Genomic DNA, 25,438 nt, shown 5'->3' on the forward strand with positions numbered 1-25,438 from the left:
CCCGCCTTTAATTACCTGACGGACTATCGATGGTGACGCCACTGCACACAAGAAACCTGGCAAGTCTCAAACCTGTAAACACGGTTTCTGCGTAGCCGCCGGCCGGTGTAGATTTACATTTAGTCATCTAGCAGACGCTTTTATCCAAAGCGACTTACAAGTTGGGAGTAACTGAGTCAACATTAAGACAACAAAAAGCATAAGTGCAATAAAAACATGTCTCACAAAGCCTACTACAGTGTACAGGGCTAAGTTTAGTTTATCTAAGTTTATGTTATATATACAGATGGAGTAGAAAAGATATGGAAATCAGAAATGATCAGTCACGTATTGACGGAAGATTTCAGCCGATTTTTAAAGATGCCCACAGAATCTGCTGAACTTGTAACAGCAGGCAGATCATTCCACAAATGTGGAACCGATCCAGAGAAGGTTCGTGAGAGTGATTTTTTTGCAGAGCGTAAGGATCTGGCGGGTACATAAGTCTGCATGTGTGAATGAAGATAAGGGGGTGCTAAACCGGTGGTGGTCTTGTAGGCCAAGACAAGAGTCTTGAATTTGATGCGAGATACTATAGGGAGCCAATGTTTCTTAATGAAGAGAGGAGTGACGTGAGCACTCTTCGGTTCATTGAAAACCACTCTTGCTGTTGCATTCTGGATCATCTGTAGAGGTTTATTTATATGCATGTAAACACGTGAAAACTGAAGCTGAATTTTGATAGAAATCCGTTTATTTTGTGCATGTAAAATAAACTCAAGGTTTACAAGGTTTGTAGGTCTGAACGGATTTGATAGTAGCAAGTAAAGTCAATTCAACCAATTTTAGATGTATCTGAGTGTCAATACTGCTGTGGTTGGCCAGACATTGTTTTCATGTGGGATTTACACCGACAGTGATTTGCAGCAAGAAAGTCACACATGTAAAATTTTGAGAATGGTTTATAACCGTAACAGTTGCAATGCCGACCAAACTTTATGCCAACAGTCACAGATCTGTCTATCTGAGACTGCCAGGATCTATGAAACCTAAAACCACAGACTTTGTAACTTTATATGTGGTCTGTTGTGTTTTTTTGTCCCACAGCCTCTGATGGCTCTAAACAGGAGAATTGCTTTTAACAACTTCTATACACCTTTCTTTACGATTTTAAAGGTTTTGCAATTTCACAACTTCTCTCCCCCTCGAGCGTGAAACGCTCTCCGCTCAAGTTATTTTTAGCCTTTCGCAGACCCCCATTCATCCTCCCCTCTCCTGTTTTTTCTTTGCCAGAGAGCTATTTTCTGCACTGGGGTCAGTGGTGGCCAGAAATTTTGACAACACACTCCACACTTCACAAACACTGTTGAAGCACAGGAGGGTTGCGTCCTCCCCCATTCCTTCTGTCCAACGGCGAGCGGTGTTGTATTTCCCTCTGGAGGTCCTCCTGTCTATATTAAACACCTCTCCTGTTTGCTTTTGTAGCATTACACAATGACAGTCTGAAACCCCGTCCTGCACACAGTTGTGGTTTTGTTTAGTCTGCATTTTTTGATCTTTGGTTTCACTCATGTTCGCTTGATATAATGACCGAAATATTACACAAATGTGGACTACGGTTCAGCTTGCATTCATTTCTGAAAAACAGGACATGGTAATGTAGCTTAAAAATTATACATCCATAGTTTTAAGCCTTGTATGTTCTCATTTGGATTTCTGTCAACCAAACATATTTATATCATCAAAAATACCGTGAAAATGTAGCTTATACTGGCGTTAATTGCATATAAAAAAGAAATATGCTCTTATAAAACAAACAATGTAACAATATCAAATAATAAATATAAAAATGGAACACAAACATCTCTTAAAATATGGTACAAATAACTGAACCAATTCACTTAATTTATAGAAATGATATCAATTTAAACTCAATTTAGCACGTATGTTTAATCTATAAACTTTCCTTTAAAATCTTTAGAAGACATTGTGGACAAATAAAAAGTCACTATAACACTATTAAAAATGATTCGTTGGACATTTTATTTCCAAACACAAATCATCATCAGTATATCATAATAACTGATATTCCTACTTCAAAACTCCACATGGCACAGAGGAAAACAAAGATTAATGTTTGTGTTCAGTGGGTTTGGGGCTGAGGCGTAGTGACGGCTCAGTCCTTTCTAATCTTGTTAACCCTCCCTTTAATCCCGTTAGGAGGGATTTGGTCGAATCCTGGCAACCCCGAAAACTGTCCCTCTTGACCCTCGATGTAAGAGGGAGTGAGAGACAAAGCACGCGAAAGAGAGCGAAAATGACAAGAGCCAGATTCCACTAATGAGACACAAATCCCAATGCAGGGCAGGCATGATAATTCATGTTGCAAAGCAATTCTGTATGGGTAACTGGACCCAAATTCATGGATAGCTGTGTTTAATATTTAGCAGTGCTAAAATCTCAAATTTGATTTAGTGCGACATTGTGGAATTTGTCATGTCAAGTATGTTGTACGTTTTGCCACAAGGGGCGCTAAAGAGAACATTCCCATCAACTTTTTGACGACAGAGCAACAGACCTTGTTTAGCAAACTGAAGTAAACATTTTTGCAGATTTCCGCGTTAAAACATTAACGCAGCATCCGTTTATATTGTCATCCTTTGTCTAGCGTATTATATAATCATGCTTTTATTCCTGTAAAGGTCTTTGCACATACAGTCCGAAATCTTCGTATGCGTTTTTGCGTTGTCTCTGAATTGTCAAAACGCCTCTCAAAATGCTTGCTACGGGTGCAAAAACGCAAAAAATCGAACCCAGTCTGATTTTCAAAAGGAAGGAAAATATCATAGAGGTAGTACATGTGAATTAAATGTGAGGTAAATGTGATTGACAAAACGTACTTATTTTTTAAAGTGTGGAAATTTCGGACGTAAATTTTGGACTCAATGTGCAACTGCCTTTTAAGTGTGATTTTTTGGTATAAGTAAATAGACAGCTTCTAGCTGTGGGATGCGGCACAACGGAGTGCAGTGGGACAGCGGTCCTGTCTGGTGTATAAAGTCACGGGCTAAAGGCTCTCTAAAAAGCAAGATGTGCTATGATTAGCCAGTTAAACAGTGCGCAGTAACTGGTTGAATACACCAAGCGTGTGCCGGAAATGTAACACCTCTTACCATATTTGGAACATCAGGTTCCAAAGCAATTGTACTGACAGGTACGGCCATCTTACTTTCGTATACATTTGGGCGGTCTAAGTCAAATCATACCACGAACTGACATAGATTTGTTGGGGTGTGGTTACACGAGGCGTTTCAGGCAGGTCTGGGTTAGCATTCGCTTTTAGATAGAATGCATCTTTTGTTCCGACACTTACATTTTTTAAGTGTCTTATACATGCATGGGCAACATAGAACACACCAAAGACCAGAAAAACACGTATTTGCACCATATGACCCCTTTAGTAGAAACATCAGTTGCAGTGCTGATATCAGAATGTTGGCTTTCATTCATAAATTGATGTTGTTAAAGAAGTCTGTTGTTTCTACATTAATTTGGAGATTAAAAGTGAAATTATTAGAATGCATATTAATTGTTATATCTATTTAAAAAAATATATGTTGTGTTTTCTGTTTTTTAATCGGTTGACAGCACTAATATTTTTCTATCCTGAAAAACAAAATATCACACGATACTGGTCAGTTTTGACTTGGGTCAATAAGAATGCACCTAGCAACCACTAATAACCCCTTAGTAACCGCACTGCACTATCAATAACATACAACCCTTTAGCATCATGTTGGTGAGTTTAATCAAGAGTGAACAGTACACATTTATCATGAAAGTCTAGCTGAACTGCAAAAATGAAATGAAGTAATACAATACAGAAACACGAGACTACAACCCAGAGGAAATCTATTTTCTGCACATTAGAAACAGAAGACAAGGAACATGTGTGATAGAGACACCAATACAGTGTGATAAAATGATACAGACCCCTGGGATTTGTGGTGTTATCAGGGCCCTTGAATAACACATGGCACATGGAGAGTGGGAACCAGAATGAATGCATGCTGTAACGTGTCTCTCTGGGTGGTGGAGGATTGAATAAAGCTCTGCTGTTCATGCCCAAGGGCTTAAACCAATTAAGAGCTCATTTGAGAATTAATCTGTCTGATTATACTCTCATAATATCTAACACAGATCAGTGTTCAAGTATAGCGTCAGAAAGAGAGAGAAAGAGGCAGGAGGTTCAAATAACAGTGAGCACTTATGTTGACAGACACATACATACATGTCTATGCATGAATATATTTTTGCATGTAATACATGCCAGGATTAGGAATTGGCAAATACAATCCTGTAGAAATTGACTTCATACAAATATAAGGCAATGACCTTTGAATTTGTGTCATTCTTAATACTGGACCCCAATTGCCTAACAAGCTCTTGAATGAAAGAGGTTCGTGCAGACAGGCAGAGACATGTGGCGTATTTACAAAACAAGTAAAAACACACATTAGGAATCTCAGTGTGCGTCGGCTCTTTAAGTGACTCAGCCTTGCTGCACCTTAAGGGGGAATTTGGTGGGTGCTACTTAAGAGGTCAAAGGTTAAAGTTCAGGGGCATTGACGGGCAGCTATCCCATGTGAGAATGTAATTCTGGTTGAGACTGAATTAAATCAACATGGTGATGATATGAATGTTTGACAATGGAGATATTTAACAGTCAAAATTATTTTTTGCACGCTTGTGTGGCCTATCAAATGTTTCGCCTTTAAAATAGTGATATACAACAGTAACACGACCAAAAAAGTGTGGACACACTTAAAGGTATAGTTTACCTAAAAACAAATATTTCAGACATCATTTATTTACCTTCATGTGGTTAAAAACCTGTGCATGACTCTTTTGTGAAACACAAAATAAGATATTTTGAGAAATGTGGCTTCGTGTCCATACAATGGAAGTCAATGTTGTCCAATGTTGGTTGATTACCAACATTCTTCAAAACATCTTCTTTTGTGTTCTGCAGAAGCAAGTCATACAGGTATATTATTTGTAAATTAAACTTTAAAATCGACAAAGTGAATAGATAAAAGCAAAAGCAGAATTGCAGGATTCAATGAAAGTCCTTTGCAAGGATAGGGGATGTCCACAAAAAATATATTACTAGTACAAACAAGTATGAACATTAAAATCCGGGATTTCTGCAATGCATCCAGTAATGTTCATGAAAGGGATGTCAGTCAAAACAAACAGCAAGATGGAGCAGCTCGGAGCCCTGACGCAACCCCGGAGACCTGCACCGAACACAAAGCTCTGGCAAAGTCAGAATGGTCACAGGTTTCAAAAATGAACGTTTTTCACAACACACACACAGAAAACAAGGCTTTACTGGGTTCTAACAGAGGGCAGAGTAATTTGCTTGTTATCACATATTGACACACAAAGCCAACACATCATAAAACATCAACTCTTTGCAAGGAAGAGACGAGACACTAAGAGAGGAGAATTCTGCTCGCACTGATCTTGTCCCAACAAGCTCTGAAACTCAGGCTCTTAGTTGAACAACGAGAACAAGTTTTCAAAACTTTACACGTGTACACGCTAATCTACATCAGAGTATATTTACTTTCTCTTCACTTATCACTTTAATCATCAACTCCGGAAGGAAAAAAAGATTGAAATATTGCTTTCAACCCAGGTGATGATGTACAGGTAATGTGTGGCACACTCACATCTAATGCAATGAAAATCCTGGTGTGAATCTGTCGATGTCTCATTTCTGAACACATTTTGCACGAAAGCACTGTATCAGTTTGTATGGGTACATAACCCATGACCTTGTTTGCTATGCCACACCTGTTGACCTACTGAAACATGTCTCATGCATGTGGTCATTTCAATGACAATGCAACAATTTGGAACAATTTGTGCTTGTACGGTTTTGTTTAACAAATGAGTTATTAAAAAGCTGAAAATAGTCAGTTTTTTGAACATTTCTTTGATTTATATGATATGACTGGTTGTACCATAAAGAATAAAATAGGATTCTTTTTATTCAACTAGGACTGCTTGACCTCACAATGTAATATGAAACATAAACGGCGAGATATTTGTGACAATGACATACCCTGGGGCAACAAAAATTTCTCAATTCTTAGCTGGAAAAATAATTTGACAATTTGACGAAAAACAACATCCTTAGATATTTGTACTGGAAATGATTTCTGCCGGCCTCTCTGCTATTAAATACACATGAAACAATCCACTGAGACTGTAAATCTATCCAAACAAACATACGCACACAAACAGCATTGACAAAAATAGGTTATTTGGCCAAGAGTTATATTTAATAGCACGAGCTGCGGCAAATATGTTGTAGTTTGATGTCCATTTAAGGAAATTTGACAGTAAGCGAACTCCGGCTCCATCCGTACAGTCGCATGGGAACTGGAGACCTCAGTGATGAAAACCCTCCTGAGCTCCATGAGAAACATAAGTGATCAATAACCTCCAACTCTCCGTCTCCAATTGTAATGTAATCTTAAAGGAACAGTTCACATAAAAATGAAATCATGTTGATCATGTTGCAAACCAACTTTAAAATAAACAAACAAACTACAAATATAGCACACAAGAGACAAGGACCCCTTAATGGGGTTATTTTGTCCTTTTTGATATTTCAAATGAAAAGTCTCCATTCACTTTACTGTACTTCAGTCGAAATAGTAAACGGCTTTTGTGATCCGTGTATAAAAAAGTCAAACAGCTTTAGAAAGACACAAGGGTGAGTAAAACCTCTATTTACAACACACTCTTGCAAAGCCCTAATGACAGTCAGATTAACACAAAAACACATTAAAAGTGAGAAAAGAGAGAGAGAGGAAGTGTTGAAACTCAGATGTTGTAAGTGACACGGGGTGCTTGAAATGTAGTGAGTCAGCTACCATTGCTTCCTCTTTTTGCATGCTCACCTATCGGCGGATCAAACCAAACAACCATCACTATACCACTGATAGCATCAGTCATGACAAACAATGAGTTCACAACACCACTGCTGCAGTTAACACCATCTGATAATGTAAGCACCCACATTTCTACTTAACACAGTGAGTAAGCCATCTGGTAATACAATGCAACCTATATGTTGTACCGGAAGCCTTTGCAGCATCCGATGAAGATGCGTTAACCTCAAGATTAACTTTAATCTTTTTTAACCGTTAGCGAACCAAGCCGAGTTAACGTTAAAGGAACAATACAGGGTTTTTAGGAGGATCTATTGACAGAAACGCAATATAATATACAAAACCATTTCTTCAGAGGTGTAAAGACCTTACATAATGAACCGTTATGTTTCTAATACCTTAGAATAAGCTGTTTATATCTATATACAGAGCGGCCCTACATACATTGTATTCGCTGCCATGTTTTGTACAGCAGCCATAAACGGACAAACAATTCTACAACAGCGCGTTTCCTATTCCTCTCCCCTGTGGTATAGTGGTGAAACGGATCGCGGATGATCCGTGATCCGTACCGATAGTGCTTTAGGGTTCGGAAAGCATGTGATCCGTGGATTACTGTCCTTTATTCATCATTGAGTAAGAGAGTAAAACGCGCCCTCTCTACAGTTTTAGTGCCAACGCGCTCTCGCTCTCTCTCTCCAGTATGTGGACGAGAACAATATTAAAGCAGTTCAAGATTAAAAATGACGCTCAAAACTGATCCGTCACACAGCTAATGATGGAACAAAGACAACGACATAACTTGGTTCTAACAAACAGAAAAAACAATGTTACTCCCATACTTATCCGAATAAAAGAAAACTTCTCGGCGGCGATTTTTAGACGATCTTTCTCTCCAATGACTCTCTGCTGGAAAATATCTCCATAAATATCTATGAGTATCTCTGCTAAAAGCCTAAGTACCACGGGTCCTAACACATCTCTGCTCTAAAGACTTAATAATATTAGCGCAGGTCCTAGCTCCTGCCTGACTTTTATCCTTCTTTTATACTTAAAATCCACAGACCATTTATTTTATGTAATAAATAAGACATCGCTCTTTCTACAGTCTTTCTAATGCCCGCATGATCTCTTGTCTTCCCTGCGTTAACATGAGAACGACATCTTTTTGTACTGTGGACTGAGCGATTTGAGGCAAATCTAAAATACAACGCTAGTGGCTGCTGAATATCAAAAACTGCGCCTTTAAGCAGGGACGCCAACAAAATGTCAAGAACAAGAATTCAGAGGTGGACAGAACTTTTCAAAGATTTTTACTCTCAAGTACATTTTAAAGTATCTGTGACTTATCTAAATGTTTTTACCTTGGAAAAAGTGTCTTATATTATAAAGCCTATTTCACCATTTACTCCACTACATTTCATTATTCATGCAGATTTTTTACTTGAATACTTAAATCTAGCCCTTTAATCGCAATTAATCGATTCCAAAATGTTATTTTTTACAATACATATGTGTCTGTGGTGTGTATATTTATATGTGTATATAAATACAAAAACATACATGTATATATAAGAAATAGGTGTAATATAAATGTATTTTTCTATATAACATAAATTACATTATATATATATATAAATATAACAGTATATATACTTACATAAAAATGGTTATATTATAAACATGTATTGTATGTAGGGATTGGAACCGAGAACCGGTTCTTCTTTAGAACCGGTGCCCAGTGAATCGATTCCTTGGAACCGCTAGCGTGCCTGCTTAACGATTACGCTTATCGGTTCCGCTCGTTGCAAATGTGTCATCATCATGACGTCACACACACGCTGCGTTGTTTTGGTTACGTAGCAAACATGTAATCGAGGCAGAAGCGATCTAAAGCGTGGTTATATTTCAGTAGAAAAGACGCCAATGCGGTCATTTGCAACAACTGTAAAAGTTTAATTTCGACAAAGGGAGGAACTACCTCCAATATGCAGAAACATTTGGCCACACAGCACGCAATTCATTTGCAGGACTGTTGCATGTTTGATACACTGCTACTTTACTTTGTAGCCTACTTTTAGGTTTGTTCTGAGGTTGCTACACATAATTTGTGTATACTCTGTTTGTGTGTATTAACTCGCTTTAATATCTGATAAGAACACAGCACATACTCAAATTTGTACTTATTCCCTCACCCAATGAGAATCGATAAGAGAATCGATAATGGAATCGGAATCGTTAAATTCTTATCGATTCCCATCCCTAATTGTATGTGTGTTTGCATTTTTATATATACACATATAAATATAAACACAAAACGTTTATTTTGCACACAGTTAATCGTTGTAGATTTTTAAATAATAAAAAGGGAAAAAACATAAAAAAATATTTACTAAGTGTAGTGGAATGGTTTTTGCTTTCTAATGTAGTTGAGGTAGAAAAAATCGAAAAGGAAAAATATTTAAATGTACTCAAGTACAGTAAAAAGTAATGTCCACTTCATTTTTATTTCTGAAAATATACATAAAAATACTTTAAATTAAAAAATTATTTGTCAGCCAGGCAAAAAAATCCAGTAGATAGAAAGTCACAGCACACATGACTTATTGCCTTTCTACCTACAAGGAATGTGGTCGCAAGATACATTTCAAAGTTTAACACGTAGCTTTAGCGTTTGGTTCAAATCCTTAAACAAACAGTTCCTATTAACAATGATAACAGTGATGCTTACCTTAGAAAATACACACCCATAATATTACATTATGTAGGTAAATACTTCATATTTAAACATGTTAGTGTAAGAGGCCAGTTTCGAGATGTTTCCTTTCTGTTGATTTAATCGACAAAACTGACTTGAGATCAGACCTCTTGGGAAACTTTCCACAATTCAACATTTACTTGAAACCCAATTTCCCCACCAATATTCCCCCAGTTTGAAAATCAGTTTTTCTCGTGCTTATTGGGCTTCCATTGACCTATGACTATCTTCTGAGTTAAAATATGCCACCTCCAAAAGCAGAAGCACACTGTGCCCATGGTCAGAGCCAACGTGACATGCCAGAGTCCTAAATGACTCAATAAAACTGTCCCAATCCATACAGCTCATGGGTTTTAAAAGGTCACAACCACTGGATATGAGATAAAATGTCTTCTTTTGTGTTCAACAGGACAAAGAAATTTATTAAGCAAATTATCCTACTATGGTAGTTAATGGTGGCCAAGAACTGTATGGTTACAAGAATGATACATGATCTATCTGTGCTAAGAATAAATTTACCGGTGTAGTGCGATACAGTTTTGCATGTGTTTTAGACAGAGCCGCTTGTTTGTGTGAGGTGTGTTTGCCGTTTTCAAGACTTAAAATCCGATCACGCAAATCACTTGAAGAAACTGGATAAGTGTAATTCATCTGATTGATGAGGCCACATTTGCTAGGGCTTTACTCCATCAAATGGAGATCGTCACTAGTTGCCTTGCTTAAGCTCAACTTTGTTGTTTTTAAATGAAGATGCGCGACACTAAGGCTCACAACGTGCTGTGACATTCTCTGTCTTCTCGGCATGTCTACACAACAGCGAAATGAGCTGAGCAAAGCAAAGCAAATAGCAGAGCTTCTGCAAGGGAATTTCGGTGCTAGTAATCAATTTATCCTTTACATAAACTTATTTCATGGATGCTTAGCATCAGCAGCCTCCCGCACTTTGGAAAGAATAAGAAAATGTTGCAGCCCGTGCTTTCCCTGACTTATTTGAGATATGACATAAAAAGATGAATGTGAAATATGAATAAGTAATAAATAATATTTGTATTTTCGGTGGGTATAGTAAATTTGATTTATTTCTGTTTAGTTAAGACACATTTATGCCCTCTTTGGATATTAATCCCGGCTGGTGGATCGCAAATGAAACGCGCTTCCCGGGGCGTTATCTCTGCATTCCCGGGACATCCGTGCCATATGAAAGGGTGTTTTTTGCCGCAGGTCTAATTGTCAACGGGCTCCAGACTGTCCCCAGAACACGTAAACATGTTACTTTATTAAATAAAAACTAGCCAAGATTTGGATTGAGGCAGGCCTTCTACTCCTCTGTGTTTTCGTTTAGTCATAATTTGTTAATTATTTAAGTTATTTTTTTATCTGTTTATTTATGCTTTGGATTTATATTATTTTAGTTTTTCTACATTGTCCAAAACGCTGCAGGTTCGTGAAAATGTGATAATATGTGAATGCAGGTGCTGTTGTTGGAAAAATGTTTTGTATTTTTAACAAGTCACAGACTCTCGTCAACTGTAGCTGTGTCTCATGTATACATGTTAAGTGTTTGAAACTGTTTGAAGCTTTTTATTTTAATACTTGTTTTGTTAATAGTTGAAAAACAGCACTTGTGTAGAGTTAAGTAAAAAATATCAAGATGTCGTCTATGACAAAAGAAGACAACTGTCCTAAAATGAGATAAGAGCAACTGCAGCTGTATAGGACACTTCAACATATGAAGTAAAATTGAGTTTGTCTGCGTGGTGACGCTGTGATGTAAGCCAATCCATGTTTATAACATCAAAACAAACATAAGGGTTATTGCTGGGACCATTAACTGAAATATGAACGAGCAAAAGCTTCACTTCAAAGCCTTAGTGGTGTAAAATAGTAAGAGTGTGAAATACAGGGACAGCACGTCAAAGAGACGATGAGAGGAGGAAGTGGTTTTACTAAAGAGCAACCGCAGGGGATCAGCGAGCCACCCGAAACTGACCACATTTCAGCTTTAAATCACTGTAAGCACACACCTCAACCCCTTAAAGGTGTCATGAACTGGGCTTGTTTATTGTTTTATATTGTTGTGTGAGGTCTACTTATGATGTTTGCATGGTTTTTACATTCAAAATCAATAATAGGCTATTTTCTACCCAGGTTTTGAGGCCGGCTCGACAATCCCTCGGTTTTAATGTGCGTGACGCATTGAAGACTTGAAAGTAAACGCCCACTGCTATGATTGGATAGGAATTTGCATAGTTAACTTAGGTGGAGACTCTGTGATTTTGTTTAGAGACGTAACATTAACGTAAGTGATTTTACTCAAATTTACTGACTTAATTCCCAGATTTATATGGCGTTTATTTTGACCCAAAAGTCGCGTGAATTCCGTGCGATGCAAACGCACCTAATGATATACACGGGTGAAAAAGCTTCTCCACGAGGGCATATTTATACACCGCGAGCGGGCAGAAAAGTATCCCCGAGCGGAAAAGACTCAGCGCGGCTCAGCGCGCATAAATGGAGCCACTTTTAGGTCAAAATAAACGCCATCGATTTACTCCATCAAACTGAGATCAACACTGGTTGCCTTGCTTAAGCTCAAGTTTGTTGTTTTTGGCAAGGTTTTGCGTACAGTTTGTATAGCATAAAGTTGTATGGTGTTAAAAGATATCCGTACCTGTCAGCATTTGAGACCCGTGATCGCGAACCGGGCAGAAGATCACCGCGATCGCGGGTCTAAAATGTTAAGAGAGTTCCATGATAAATAAACAAACGGGAGACTCCCGTTAATTTATGGATATGACCCAGCATCCGAAATAATAACAAAACATAAAAAAACAGCCTCAATTATTCGAGAACGGTGGATAAAACTTGAAAAAGAATATATGAGCCTGCCAAGTCAAAGGGATGCCGATTCGCACGGGACTACTATTATCACAGACCTCGGTGTTCGTCAAAATATGGTAGGTGATTTGTGGGGGAATTTTTACAAATTAAAGACATGGCCGATTCGCACAGGATTAAGATCATTAAATTATTACAAATGACTAGAGGTCCCCAGGTAATACTAATCCCGTGCAAATAGGGCACATCAAGCGATCTCTAAGAAAAATAATAGTGACGCAAAGTACAAAAATGTGGTACTCATAAGATTGCTGCACCATTCCTATCAAATCAGATATTGACGGCACAGCACTGCTTTTGAATTTTAGTCTCTCCGCAAATCAAGGACTGACCTGTGCCTTGTTCACAAAGGAATATGCGCTAATGTTTTACCTACGTGAGCTGGAACATCTTTAAAAATAAACTTCAACCACGCATTACTAATGTCGAAATCTGAAGGAAGGTTATGCAGCGACTGTGTTCTTCCACAACCAGGCACTGCACAATATTTTACGATCTTTAACGGCATGTTTATTGAATGCTCGGTCAAACTGGTTCCGCGCAACTCGTGTTACTTCTGTACTGTCATGCGCGAACCAGTGGGCAGGGCTAGAGAAGTAGTCGTTGATATTTTTCTGTGGAGGTGGTGTTCAACCTATCTATGACAAAGAAAGGTGCATTCCAGAATGTGGCGTTCGCAGGGCCAATAACAGTTGTAATTTCACTAACAAGGGCGTTTCAGCTCTGACACTTATAGGATGTTCGCTAAAATACGATTACCTCTTATATAACAAAAGCACGTGTTCAAATTAAGGTCTTAATTTATCGCTCCTTTATCAACAAAACAGAGATCCATCTGCGCTAGCTTACTAAACTAAAGGATTTGAGACCTTTGTATTACAAGCCTGGGTCTTCACAACAAGGCCATTATGCAAAAAAAATATTTCAAAACTACCCCAAACTTAAGCACAACCCAATTGGCCATCATTAATGTGTGAACTCTTCACATGCTCTGATGTTCTTCCAGCCATCATTAACTATAATATTCTTGAACCTTCTGAAAACAGCCGTGAAATCAACAAGCTTGTGAGAAGGCCCCCGAACCTGGCATCCAGCGTGAGAAACTATGATTTCCTAAGGGCAAGAAACTACACACAGTAGAACGCGAAGGAGAGGAAGATATAAAATACATGCAATGATGTTTGGGTTTATATATATAAATTGAACTGATAGGCAGCTGTTGTCTATAGGGCCGGGCAAGTTTGCAACTTTATAAAGGGCTGGAGACTAGATAAGTGTTTGCTATATTGTGTGTAAGTTTCTCCTTCACGCAAACACAGAATGGATGTCTGCTTGTCTGGTTTTAGATCAAAATCTTGCCTTCCTCTATAACTTTATCCAGATGTCATGTCAGACTGGTCATAAATCATGTGACTTATGACTCTTTCCCTCCACTGCTCTCTCTCTCTCTCTCTCTCTGTTAATCTTTCTCAGCGAGGGTGAATTATATAGGGCGAAATCACTAAGCAGATGCAGAGTTTATGTTCAAACCACCATTTATCCAATTTAACCAGACACTTAATGTGGTGAAATAGCAATACTAATTATTCAACATATTATTCAAGTGAATACCTTTGAGTTTTCTAATACACCTCAAAACAAATGACTGAAAATGTCTGAAAATATACATTTTAGAATTTAGTGCTTACTAGTACAAATCTTACAAAATGAACAAGTATTGTGTTAAACATGTGTTTATAACAACTATACGCACAGCATCTATGACTGGGCAACTAGTCTCTCAGTTTGTAAAACAACAGAAAAACACATTTACAGTAATGCACTTATAACGTCTATGTGGCAAGACTTTCCGGGGTGTGTGAAGTAAATACAGAAATCTTATTAAGCACTCACAACTGATCAGATTTTTTTTTTAAAGCACTCACATTTCATACAGCAATGTGCTATTTGATCTGTCAAGCTGTTAAAATCATGCTTTTAGTACTAAAACTATATTTTTACGGTTATGCATTACTGATCTTACATACTCTGTATGTACATTTAAACCGACAAGTTACATAAGTCTATTGATAATGTGTATAAAGTTAAAATGCAATACAACAAAAGATTTTTATCAATCCTGCTTAAGAGAATTTAATTAGTCAAGAAATTAAGAAATTTCTCGAGAGAATTGTGTGAAATTATAGAATATCAAAAATATTAAATATTACAGAAAATTAAGATAAAGCCGCCAAAGATGTCCCCAACTTTGCTCCTCCTTACATCTCACGAGTAGCGCAAAACATGACTTGCTGTGATCAAAATGATTACAGCCAGCCACTATCAGTAGCACAATCAGTTTCTTTCATCACCTCAAACAGCATTTATAACATAAATTTTTATTTTTAAATAAATAAAAAAGTTGTGAGTGGTCACAATTTTTTTACACAAAAAAGTGTTTTACTGTGTTTTTGCACTAAATATTATGAAACGGGGCCTATAACGGTCGCGACAGAAAATATTAATCTGCAAGATCGCCACTGGCGACCATCCAAATTAACTCATTTTAAAATGAGATGCAAATGCACTTTTTCCTGCACATTCAGTACCCGAGATCTGCTCTCCGTTGTCGGCTGTCAACAAAAACTCAATGGACTGACATTTGGTTAACACATGTATAGCATATTTTTCTTTCAATGTACTGAAAACTAAAAACATGTATGATTTAGTAGTTATTTAAAAACGTGTCATTGAATTATTAATATTGTTAAAAAATCCTATTCATAATATCTAACTTAAAATAATATACTCAATTAAATGATAGTATTAATCGGAAAAGGTTAAAAAATTGTCCATATGAACATCCCTGCTTCTAATCGAATAACGAGTAGTCGTCTAGTTCTAAATATGACATTAGTTACCAAAAAATCCACAATAATCCTGCAAAGCTGCTATCTGTCCATCCTGACGGACGACAACTTTGAGCGGAATTCCGGAAATTAAACAGATTCACATTGACCGATTAAAGGAGAGTTTACTCGCACGTGACTTAGTTTGGTTCATTTGGAAATATTGCCTTTTGAATGCGAACCAAATCTAGATGAAACTGCGGTGAACACGGTAGCGATTTACCCACTGGTTTCGGAACAAGGCAATCAATCTACAGATGTGAAAACATCCTTAGTTGAAAATGATCAAATATCTTAGGCTATATTTGATTTTGTACAACTTTTATCTTTGGTTTATACATTACATATTTAAAACTTTTGAAACCTAATAATTGTAATTTTTATCATTTTTTTACTTTTATATGTCGTTTGTAAAGTGTTAAAGCCACTTAAAGGTACGGTAAGCCTAGACATGAAATGTTATTTAAAAATGTAAGTTAATGTTGGGTGTTTCTAGGGGTGGGCGGAAGACCCACAAAAAATGTACGGAATGAGTAATCTTATTTCACGGTAAAGATATATTTAACAGCGATAATCTCCCATTATCATTCTATATCCTATGTCCTTATTTTGCTTAGGTTGTTTTTTTCCTTAGATTTTATTTATTACTGTTCATTTGAAAGCTCACCATAGTGATTATGTAAGCAAGTTATAAAAATGTACTAAAGATACCAAGTTAAGTTCTGATAATAAGATTTCTTATTTATTTATAGTTATCTTCTATGTATACAGTAGGAAGATAGACACGTATAACAATGAAGTATGAATATATGCACAAACAATGAGAGTACAGTAGACTATATGACTGGTATTATAAACTGGTGTTCAAGCAAGGCGTCTGTACTGTAGGTCTTCATCTCTTTTCACTCTCTAAAAGATGCTCACTTTTAGTGTGTTGTGACTCTCTGTCTTAAAGGTTGATTATTCAGGTGTGTGTCTTTGCGCTGCAAGTCTCTGGTGACTTCACAGTCCACACGTGTCTTCCAAACCAGGGGAAAGCGGCGCGTCAAGTTGTTCACGCAGCGAGCATCATCGTGCATTTCAACGCAAGTTTCGACTGAAGTCAAACTTTATTAAAACTATTTACAAAACTCTCGGGCTTCTGAAATGCGTGAGAATGAGTTTTGGATATGCACGCAAAGATCCCTATACCCTTGCGTGAGCACTGCGGGTGAGAGAGAATGGAGCGCATCACGAAACTACAGACTGAAAGAAGGTCAAAGTGTATTTGATTTGTTAATTGTTATTGGTGCAATAATTGACATGGTTTTTCATCATAACTCCCAACTTGGAAAGCATCGAGTTAACCACGCCTACTTGTTTACATTCCTTGGAATACACGGAATAGAAAATAGACATTTTATCCGGGGTAACGGCATATTCCGTCATATTGCCCAGCCCTATGTGGCTCTTCAAAAAGTCAATGGCTCCATAACTGATTTTTGTCAGGAGCCCTGGGAAACTTCTATCCAAATCATGCTTTTTTTCCTTGAATGCAAAGAGAATAGCCTTTATACATAATATCTAGATCAATCTAGCAAAAATCAATCATATACTACATACTATATTATTGTGAGTCAGTCACATTCCCTGTGTTGTCAAAAAATGAGCGAATGGCATCTTAGAGCCCAAGGTTAAGGACTGTGAGCAACACTCACAACATTTTACCATTTTTTGATTCACATCAATATTTCTGTAACTAATCCAAAACAAAAGGGCTACAAGACCTCAGCAGTCCCTCGACTGTTCCTGTGGCAGCTCTGTAAGAGTACCCTAATAAAGCAGCAATAACAGAACAGGTCAAAAGCAGACCAGACCAGCTTTAAGGTATTGAGGAAATCCAGCATTTAAGTTTTAAGTTGATCAAAGACTTTTTAACTTGTCTACTTGTTGATCACGTCAAGTTATTGATAAGGTCTATTGTTTCTTATACTAAAACAGTCAGTATGCAATGTGTGAACGATTATCAGCAAACTCACCAAATTGCAAATATAAATACAGTAAAGCTATAATAACTAGATCCAAAAATGAAATAAGTTCCGACACTTTTTTATTGTATTTTATACAAATAGTTAAATCTGTTTAAGTATTGTAAGTTTCACACTTTACAAACACACACAGTTTGAGAACCACTGGATTAACAAAACACACAAATGAAGAACCACAAACACCAATGAGAGTTAAAAGGCCGGTTACCAGAATGTCCATCATGGCTTGACGGAGGGCAGCCTACTAGTCTTAAAATCCTCAATGATGTTAATTGCCTGGACACATGCATGTCATCCCCCCGCAGGCCTCGGACCTCTCCTTCACACAAACACACACACAAAACACAGGCAGGGACGTACACGTAAACACAGAAATGCACACACACAAACAAATATGGGGAGAGAAAAACAGGGGGCGAAATATTAGTCATTTTAAGCAAATGCTTACAATTAGTTGTGTGATTTTTTTGTGTGTTAATTAAGCGAATTTGCTCAGGCATTTTAAGTAAATGTCTGCTAAAAATTACAATGTACTTTCAATTCATAAATAATAGTTACAGACAGGGAGTCTGTAATAAAATCACCTGCATGCAAATCCAACATAATAAAGAAATATTTTAGTATTACAGTAATTTTCTTTCAGTTAATTTAAGTAAGTTTCAATTAAAATTAAAGCTTATTTTGAATTATAATGAGGCTCTGAGAAAAACAAGCTCATTCTACTTAATAGGTAGTAGTGTTAGTTGTATTATCATTTTGGTAATGTCAATTTTCATAACCAGTGTTTCACATAGTCCTTCCCCAAAATCATGTCATTACTTAATCCAATGTTGCCATGTTGGGCTGTCTTAACAAACAGAGAAATTAGTATCACACTGCTTTTTTTCTTTCCACAATATAGAAAATCAAACACAAATCAAAAGACAAACTCAAATATCGAAATTCAAACACGTTACTCTAATTTAACCAGTACTGAGATTTACTAGATCACTTTGAATCACTTCTCTAAACTCTTGTAGCTTTCGTGTTCAAGATCTGCTATAGAATCATGACAAAAACCGGCACCAGATGGTTAGCCAGCTGCCACGTTCCTGTGCCACCCTCACATACATACAGATGTGAACAGATGTGCATCTAAAGGTCAATCCACCCATGACACACTAAACAAACTTTTAATTTCATTTCACATAAATTCTTTCCATTTCATTTATTATGATTCATCTATGTTAATATTTGTAAAAAGTAGTGACCTGGCAACTTGATTTTATATTAACATGTGGGTCATAATATGCTAATATTACAATTCTTCACTTTAGGTGTATTCATGTTCAAAACTTTGCGAAATAATACTTTTAGTAAAATGAATGTCAATGTCCTTATTCCCACCAATCAAAAAAAAAAAAAAACGGAAAAGTTGTATATACTAATAGAATGTACAAAACCCCAATACTTAAAATAAAAAAAATAGGCAGACAGATACTTACATCACTCCAGGTTCGAGGGATAAATATCTCAGCTCTCTATTAAAGCTTTTGACGGGGGCTTTTGACTACATGGAGAACTAAAGGCAGTGCTGAGTCTGCTATGCCCAAAACCTCCTACTTCCCTTTTATTTCTTTGATGAAGAGGGAGGACGGGGAGTACAACACAAAAAGAGGAAACGCTCGACAGAAGACGAGGAAGAAAAGAGGACATTGGCAAGAACATGCATAAAATAAACTGAGACGGTCTGCTTGAAGGGTTTGGTTAAGTTAGAGGGAGTGGTCTCTGTTAACCAGCCTCTCTATGGACACAACTTGATTTTTCATGTGATGTATGCCTTATGAAATGTCATTTGTACACTTGAAAATGTCGTAACACAACTGGTTTTCAGTAGTTGAGAGTTAAAGAAACAGTTCTGCAAATATGAAAATCCTGTCGCTCTTTTTTAATCTCTATGGGAATATAGACAAACAGAAACAGGTCAAACTGTAACTTTTTGTGGCGGTAAGTTTTGGAAACTGATTCATTAAAAGATTTGACCAAAAAATGTTTTAACAAATCGCCACTTCCCTCATTCATTACGTAACAGACAAAGGAAATGTACTTGTATGCAATGTTTCAGCGCTTCAACATCCTTTAAAGTCTTAAAGCTCCAGTCGCAATTCAATCATTATTCAACAATATATCCTTAAAAATGTCAAGAAAATAATGACAATTTTGAGGGTAAGACTGACTTATTCCTTTCATACAGTGGTTTCATGGATCACGTCTACCAGTTTGGCATTTAGAGACTAAATGGACTGAATGTAACAGTTTAAAATGATCAGTTTAAATTATGTGTTAAACGAAAGAGAAAATGCAGGAAAGTGGCAGAGAATAAAAGTAAAGAAACTGGTTGTGAAAGAGAGCAAAATGGCTGCACATGCGTGACTCATGCTTCCTTCTAAAATCTTTTTTTTTTAAATGACACCCGGCTAATCTGCTGATGACTTGCACTTTAGCCTTTTCCATCCGACCAAAACAAACAAAAAGCCCCGAAACAAATCTGGCTCTTCACATCTGCATTAATTCTGGCATGAGGTTCGACTCATGTCTTTAATAAACTCCTGATTAAAAGTCTCTAAAAAAATAAACTTTTGAACTTTTACACTCATACTCAACTAACTGTCCTCCAGAGTATTGTTTGTTTCACTGACAGCAACATTTTACTGCAAACTCAATTTTCAAGCGGTAAATCTAAAAAATAAAAGCAAACACATATAATGCAGACAACGTTAAATTCAGCACGTTGAGGCATGGTGTAGTCAAGCAATGACTTTTGCATATTACTAGATAAAAATGCAGCACTGTGAAAACATTCTTGGTTGGTCATGACCAGTTTTTATCCCGTAGCATCCATGTTTTTGACAAATGCATAAGACAATTGAAAAAAAAGTGAAGGTTACAATAGATGATACTATAGTTCATGTTAAAGAGTACATTTACTCAACAACGATAGAGCAGAAAACAGAAAGGTTTTGCCTTTGCGTTTCATAAAAGTTTCACGTACACACGACACCGTTGTCAAAATCATAGGTGTGAATCCCTGGGGGCAGGATCATAATCATTAAAAACTGCACTGTCTATTGTGATAAATATATTTATGTATAACTAAACTAATTATGCGATTATCAAAAAATACTAACTCAAAAAATGGGTTTTAAGATTAGAAACAGTCGGGTTCCCCCTCCCCTGCCTCACAGTGGTTTGGCCCACTGCCTGCTTTCCCCGTTCATCTCACCTACGCTACACATAAGTCAGGTATGCGGCTCAGTTCATCAGTGGCTGTTAAACTCCAGTAAGAAGGCTATTTTATTCACTTTAAATTAAGCAGTTAACTGTCTGAGCCCTTTTTGAGCCTACACATGAAAACGCATGTTGGAACTAAAATGGCAGTAACTTGTGAATTCTTTTGAATACAGACTTACGGGTGGTCTCGTTTGAAAAAAGAAAAGTAGCTTAATATTGCAACAAAAATAAATCACACACACAAACAAAAATTTAAGCTATGTTGTTAGGTTTATTGTAAAAAATAAAAAGTAGATCAAATAATACATTAAAAAAATACAGGTCCCAAAAGGATAACAAAAAATCTAAGCACAGTCTTTATAAAAAAGAATCAATTACTCTCCCTACCTAAATTATTTTAAAAAACACCAAAGATATCTATATTCTAGAGTCTTAGACCTTTCCAATGATATATAGTTTGTCATGATTCGATTAGAAATTACATGCAAAATATTGACGCAAACTTAGGTGTCCCGTATATGGAACGGGTGACAGTTAAAAGGCTTTGACAGTTAACAGGCTTTGTGATTCTCTTTAATGTAGTTGATTCATTAATAAATTAGTCCTGGCAACAAAAGGCTGATTAAATATTTTTCCATGAATCTGCTATGTTAGCGATTAAAATGTTACTTAGCTAGTTAACGTTCGCTTGTTTACAATAGTTTGTTGCATAGGAGGTAACACACTGCAACTAACATGCTGAAGCCGTTACCCATGCACTGTTTTATTTGTTGCGTTTTATCTGGCATAATGTTAACATTAGCTGCCACAATGTCACACACAGTCGCACACATACCGGTGACAATTTAGTGACTTTGTCACTATATTTAGGGAATCTGAGACTCCTTTTGTCCACAAAAGGTGCACAGCTTTCGTTCAGTTGGAAAAGGTTGTTTTCTCAGCATCTATTTTGTGCAGTGTGTGCGCGGTGGATAAGCTAAACATTCAGTTGACTGAAACTCGGACGATTCATCAACGAGTACAACACAGAATTTAACCTTCTGACACTGTTACTGACTGTTTGGGAACATGAAAATAGTACATCTATTTACATAGTTTGTTGGCAGAGCCAGTGCACTACATGGGAAAATAACCACCACTCTTTAATGTAGATGTATATGTATGGTGACTTTGTCAGACGATGTTGCAGTATAAATCAGGATAAAATGTGTTTAAGTGTTTAAAAAGTGACTCATTGTTAACATGTAGTATCATGGGTGTACACTTGTATTACATTATGTGACAGTTTAGTTCAGTTATAATATGACTGCAAGCCTGCATGGTAAACTTATGAACCAAACACATATTGTCACTTTGTGTCATAGTAAGAACAATTTAGACTGTTTTATTTGTGTCCCCTTAAAAAAGTGCTCTTGAGAAATTTTATGTTTACTGTCCGCCCCTACTATTAAATGAGATTTATGCCCATGGTCAAAACCAGTGGTTTCCAAACCTGTTCCCTGGAACCTCAATATGCTCTCACGGAACATTGATGTCATATTCCGATCATTCTGTGCAGCGCTTAATGAAGTCGAACACGTCTGTTTTTTTAACTGTCTCTCTCCCTCACACGTTAATCAAAAGAAAGGTCGGAAGACAGAATTCATGTTTCACGTGGCGCATTCAAAGAATATTGTTTTATCTGAAATACAGCCGGTTGCGAATGTGCTCAAAACCATGTTGTCTGAAGCCCCCACTTTTTGGAAAAAAATGAATAACGGAGTTCTCATTTTGGAACCAAACTCTTTATATAGATTAAAGTCTTTATTTTGTTTTGTTATTCGCACATAATGTATTCTTGTCGATTCCGAAAATTTCAATGGAGCCACTTTAAGCCGATGACCAATTTAACAATGTCTTTAGTACATTTCTGGACCTTGACAACAACTATAACCATGATGTCTATGAGGAGGCCTGGAAATCTCTCGGATGTCACCTAAAATATCTTTATTTGTGTTCCGAAGACGCCGGGAGGTCTTAAAACCTGTTGAACATCATGTGGGTCATTATGATTACTACAAAAAAAGGTGGGACCAAATTGTAAGCTGCTGCAACAAATGGGGAAAAAATTTAAAAGAAAAAAGAGTAAAACACTGTATTGTGCATGCCAGGCCAGTGGATGGCGATTTCACTTTGTAAAGAAACACTACATGTCTCCGCTGGTCATAGAAGTACAATAAATCTACTTTTTGCAGGAGAAATGTTATTAAGTTTGTCACGTAGCACACACAGTATGGAGTGTGTACTTTATTGTACAATATTGTTTTGGGAATATTCGCGCATGCCTACAAACTGAACACGTTATACAGATGCGTATGACGTCACCGTTATTGAAAAAAAACGTACTTTACACAGTAAGACAACAACGCCGTTGTTTTCAAAAACTTGCACTTTGAAACCGGCTTTCAAAAGAATCATTCTCAGTTCCCCAAAACGCTGTTTTGATCGTGTAGCCAAAATGCATAAAAAGTTTTCCGTTTTTATCGACTAAGTTTAACCTAAAATTTGTAAAGATCGTCAATTAAAAGGCAACACTATGCCTATACTCCACACTTACTTACAAAATAACTTATCTACAGTTCCATGGGAAATCAGAAAGCTCAGCAGATGTCTGAAGGATATTATTGGGTGTCATTCTCAATTAGTTTGCTTTTTCTGTATATTTTACTTGGATTCAACTTGTGAGGCTTTTTGACAAATTTATTAAAAGAGCTGACTCAAAATAGTTGTAATTTGCACACACGGGTCATGATGCTTAATACTGTTTCTTGATTTCACATGCGGCCAAAAAATATAATCCACCGGAAAAACATTCCCAGACACATTATCATATTACACAATTTATGTAAAATCTAATTTATTATGCTGTGGCGATAAACAGTAGATTCAACAGAAGCCCTTAATCTATGAAAGGTGCTACAGAACACACTTCTACACATTCTGCCGTTGTCTTTTATTAAAAACTTTGGCTAATATGATTATTAAACATGTAGCAACCCGTAAAACCGTTCCGAACTCCACCTAAAAGTTATTTTTAGCCCCCAAAGCACTACAAAAATAAAACTATCTACAGATTCTGCTTTGGTTTGCGAACCGGTGACACTTTCAGACCTCCGCCAAGCAATCAGCTGTGGAAAAAACTTCTCACCCAGGCTAACATGAAGCCGGCAGTCATTAACTTCAGCTCCTCACGTAAAAACAGACATGCTCGCCAGGAGAGAAACACTTTGGTTTTAAAAGGAGCTGTGTTTTTTAAGTGCCGTTCTGATTGAATTAGGGCTTCAGAGAGGCAGACTAGCCCCTTGTGAACCCGGCACAACCCTGCAGGCCCTGAATAAGAGAATCATTTATTCAGGGTCCTGCTCCAGTGACTGGTCACATTGCTTTTCTATTTTCTCTGGTTTTGTTCATTCAGAAACTTGTGTTGAATAATGCCTGTGTTGCAGACAGAGTGAGTTTTCTCTCGCAGGAGGATGTGGTTTCGTGATAGCCAGTACGCATCTTTGCAGCAATGGTTGCTATCTCAAAACCTGATGTAGCTTGTTATATTTTGGCACAAATGCAAAAAAATTCGAGGTCACGAAATGAGCGGAAATAAGAAAGTGCCGGTGGATCTGCATGCAATGCTATTCATAAAATATCTGGTACAAGATCACAAAAAGTTTTAAATGCATTTGGATAAAAGACCAAACATGTAGATTAACATTTTATCTTGAGGTTGAAAAAGCAAAATATCGTTGATTACCAAATAATATTCAGATTTCTGTATCAGCGACGTTTGTACTACTACATACTGTAGATATTCGAAATAACTAAAGACAGAAACTAGTTAGTTAGTCTGACCCAAGACATCCTTGACTGGCATGCCCACGGATGCATACTTTGTGTATCAAAACATGCCATTCCTTTTGCTAAATATGTTGTTGTCACTACTAAGAAGGCTACACAATGCGCCTACACACTACACATCCGTTCATTTCGAGTAACAATATCATCGATTGGACATAAATATCTCATAACGTCGGGAATTCTCACAATGACGTCAGTGGTACACGAGCACTGTGTCTCCCATCCGTATGCGAAGCGCGTGCCCTGCGCGAATACACGCGCGACCGCGTTCAAAGCTCTACCCCGCCACGCGACACCGCGGGCCCCGCCCCCCGAACGAGACGAGTACGCGCGCACAGAATTCATTCACCCGAAGGTCCCGCGCGTGAATCGCGTACGCGCTTTACTACACAGCCAGCAAAAGGGAGAGAGAGAGCATATTTCGAGATGAAACGACACGGAGAACAAGGCGTGTTGAATTTACTCTCATCGGCCGCGTATTCGTGCGGTTAATGTTTGAAGAAAAAGCGTTTCTGGTAGACGATAACCCGAGCTTCGTCCTCCCCCACTTCCTATGGTTCATTTAAATAATATTCCACTTTCACACCGCATTGGCTTTCACTTCACGATGCCACGAACCAACAATTTTATCAACGCATTTGTTTCACAGATTAATAAGAAACCAAGCAGCGTTCGAAGCAACGTTACACAACGATACCCTTCCAGAGGTCACTTCAGTGTGCTGTATAGTGAAACCAAACATTTGTTTATGCATATAGTTTA

At 37.3% G+C, this 25,438-nt stretch overlaps 1 protein-coding gene across 4 annotated transcripts in view; it reads right to left on the reverse strand.

The window, feature by feature from the left end:
- Window positions 1-25,438, reverse strand: part of rgs19 (regulator of G protein signaling 19) — a 38,185-nt gene that overhangs the window by 12,076 nt on the left and 671 nt on the right. The window contains exons 1-2 of one of the 4 annotated variants that reach the window (XM_056733455.1): window positions 19,003-19,179; window positions 17,727-17,837 (exon numbers count right to left, since the gene is read on the reverse strand). The exons of 2 other annotated variants lie outside the window; for them this stretch is intronic. In XM_056733455.1, the coding sequence (XP_056589433.1) occupies window positions 17,727-17,741 (15 nt within the window). In that variant the 5' untranslated portion in view covers window positions 17,742-17,837; window positions 19,003-19,179. Of the gene's footprint in view, window positions 1-17,726; window positions 17,838-19,002; window positions 19,180-25,438 lie in introns of those variants that run through there. One more of the 4 variants, XM_056733456.1, reaches the window with a different exon arrangement.

Source organism: Triplophysa dalaica, chromosome 20 (genome assembly GCF_015846415.1).
Source record: "Triplophysa dalaica isolate WHDGS20190420 chromosome 20, ASM1584641v1, whole genome shotgun sequence".
Taxonomy (NCBI): domain Eukaryota; kingdom Metazoa; phylum Chordata; class Actinopteri; order Cypriniformes; family Nemacheilidae; genus Triplophysa; species Triplophysa dalaica.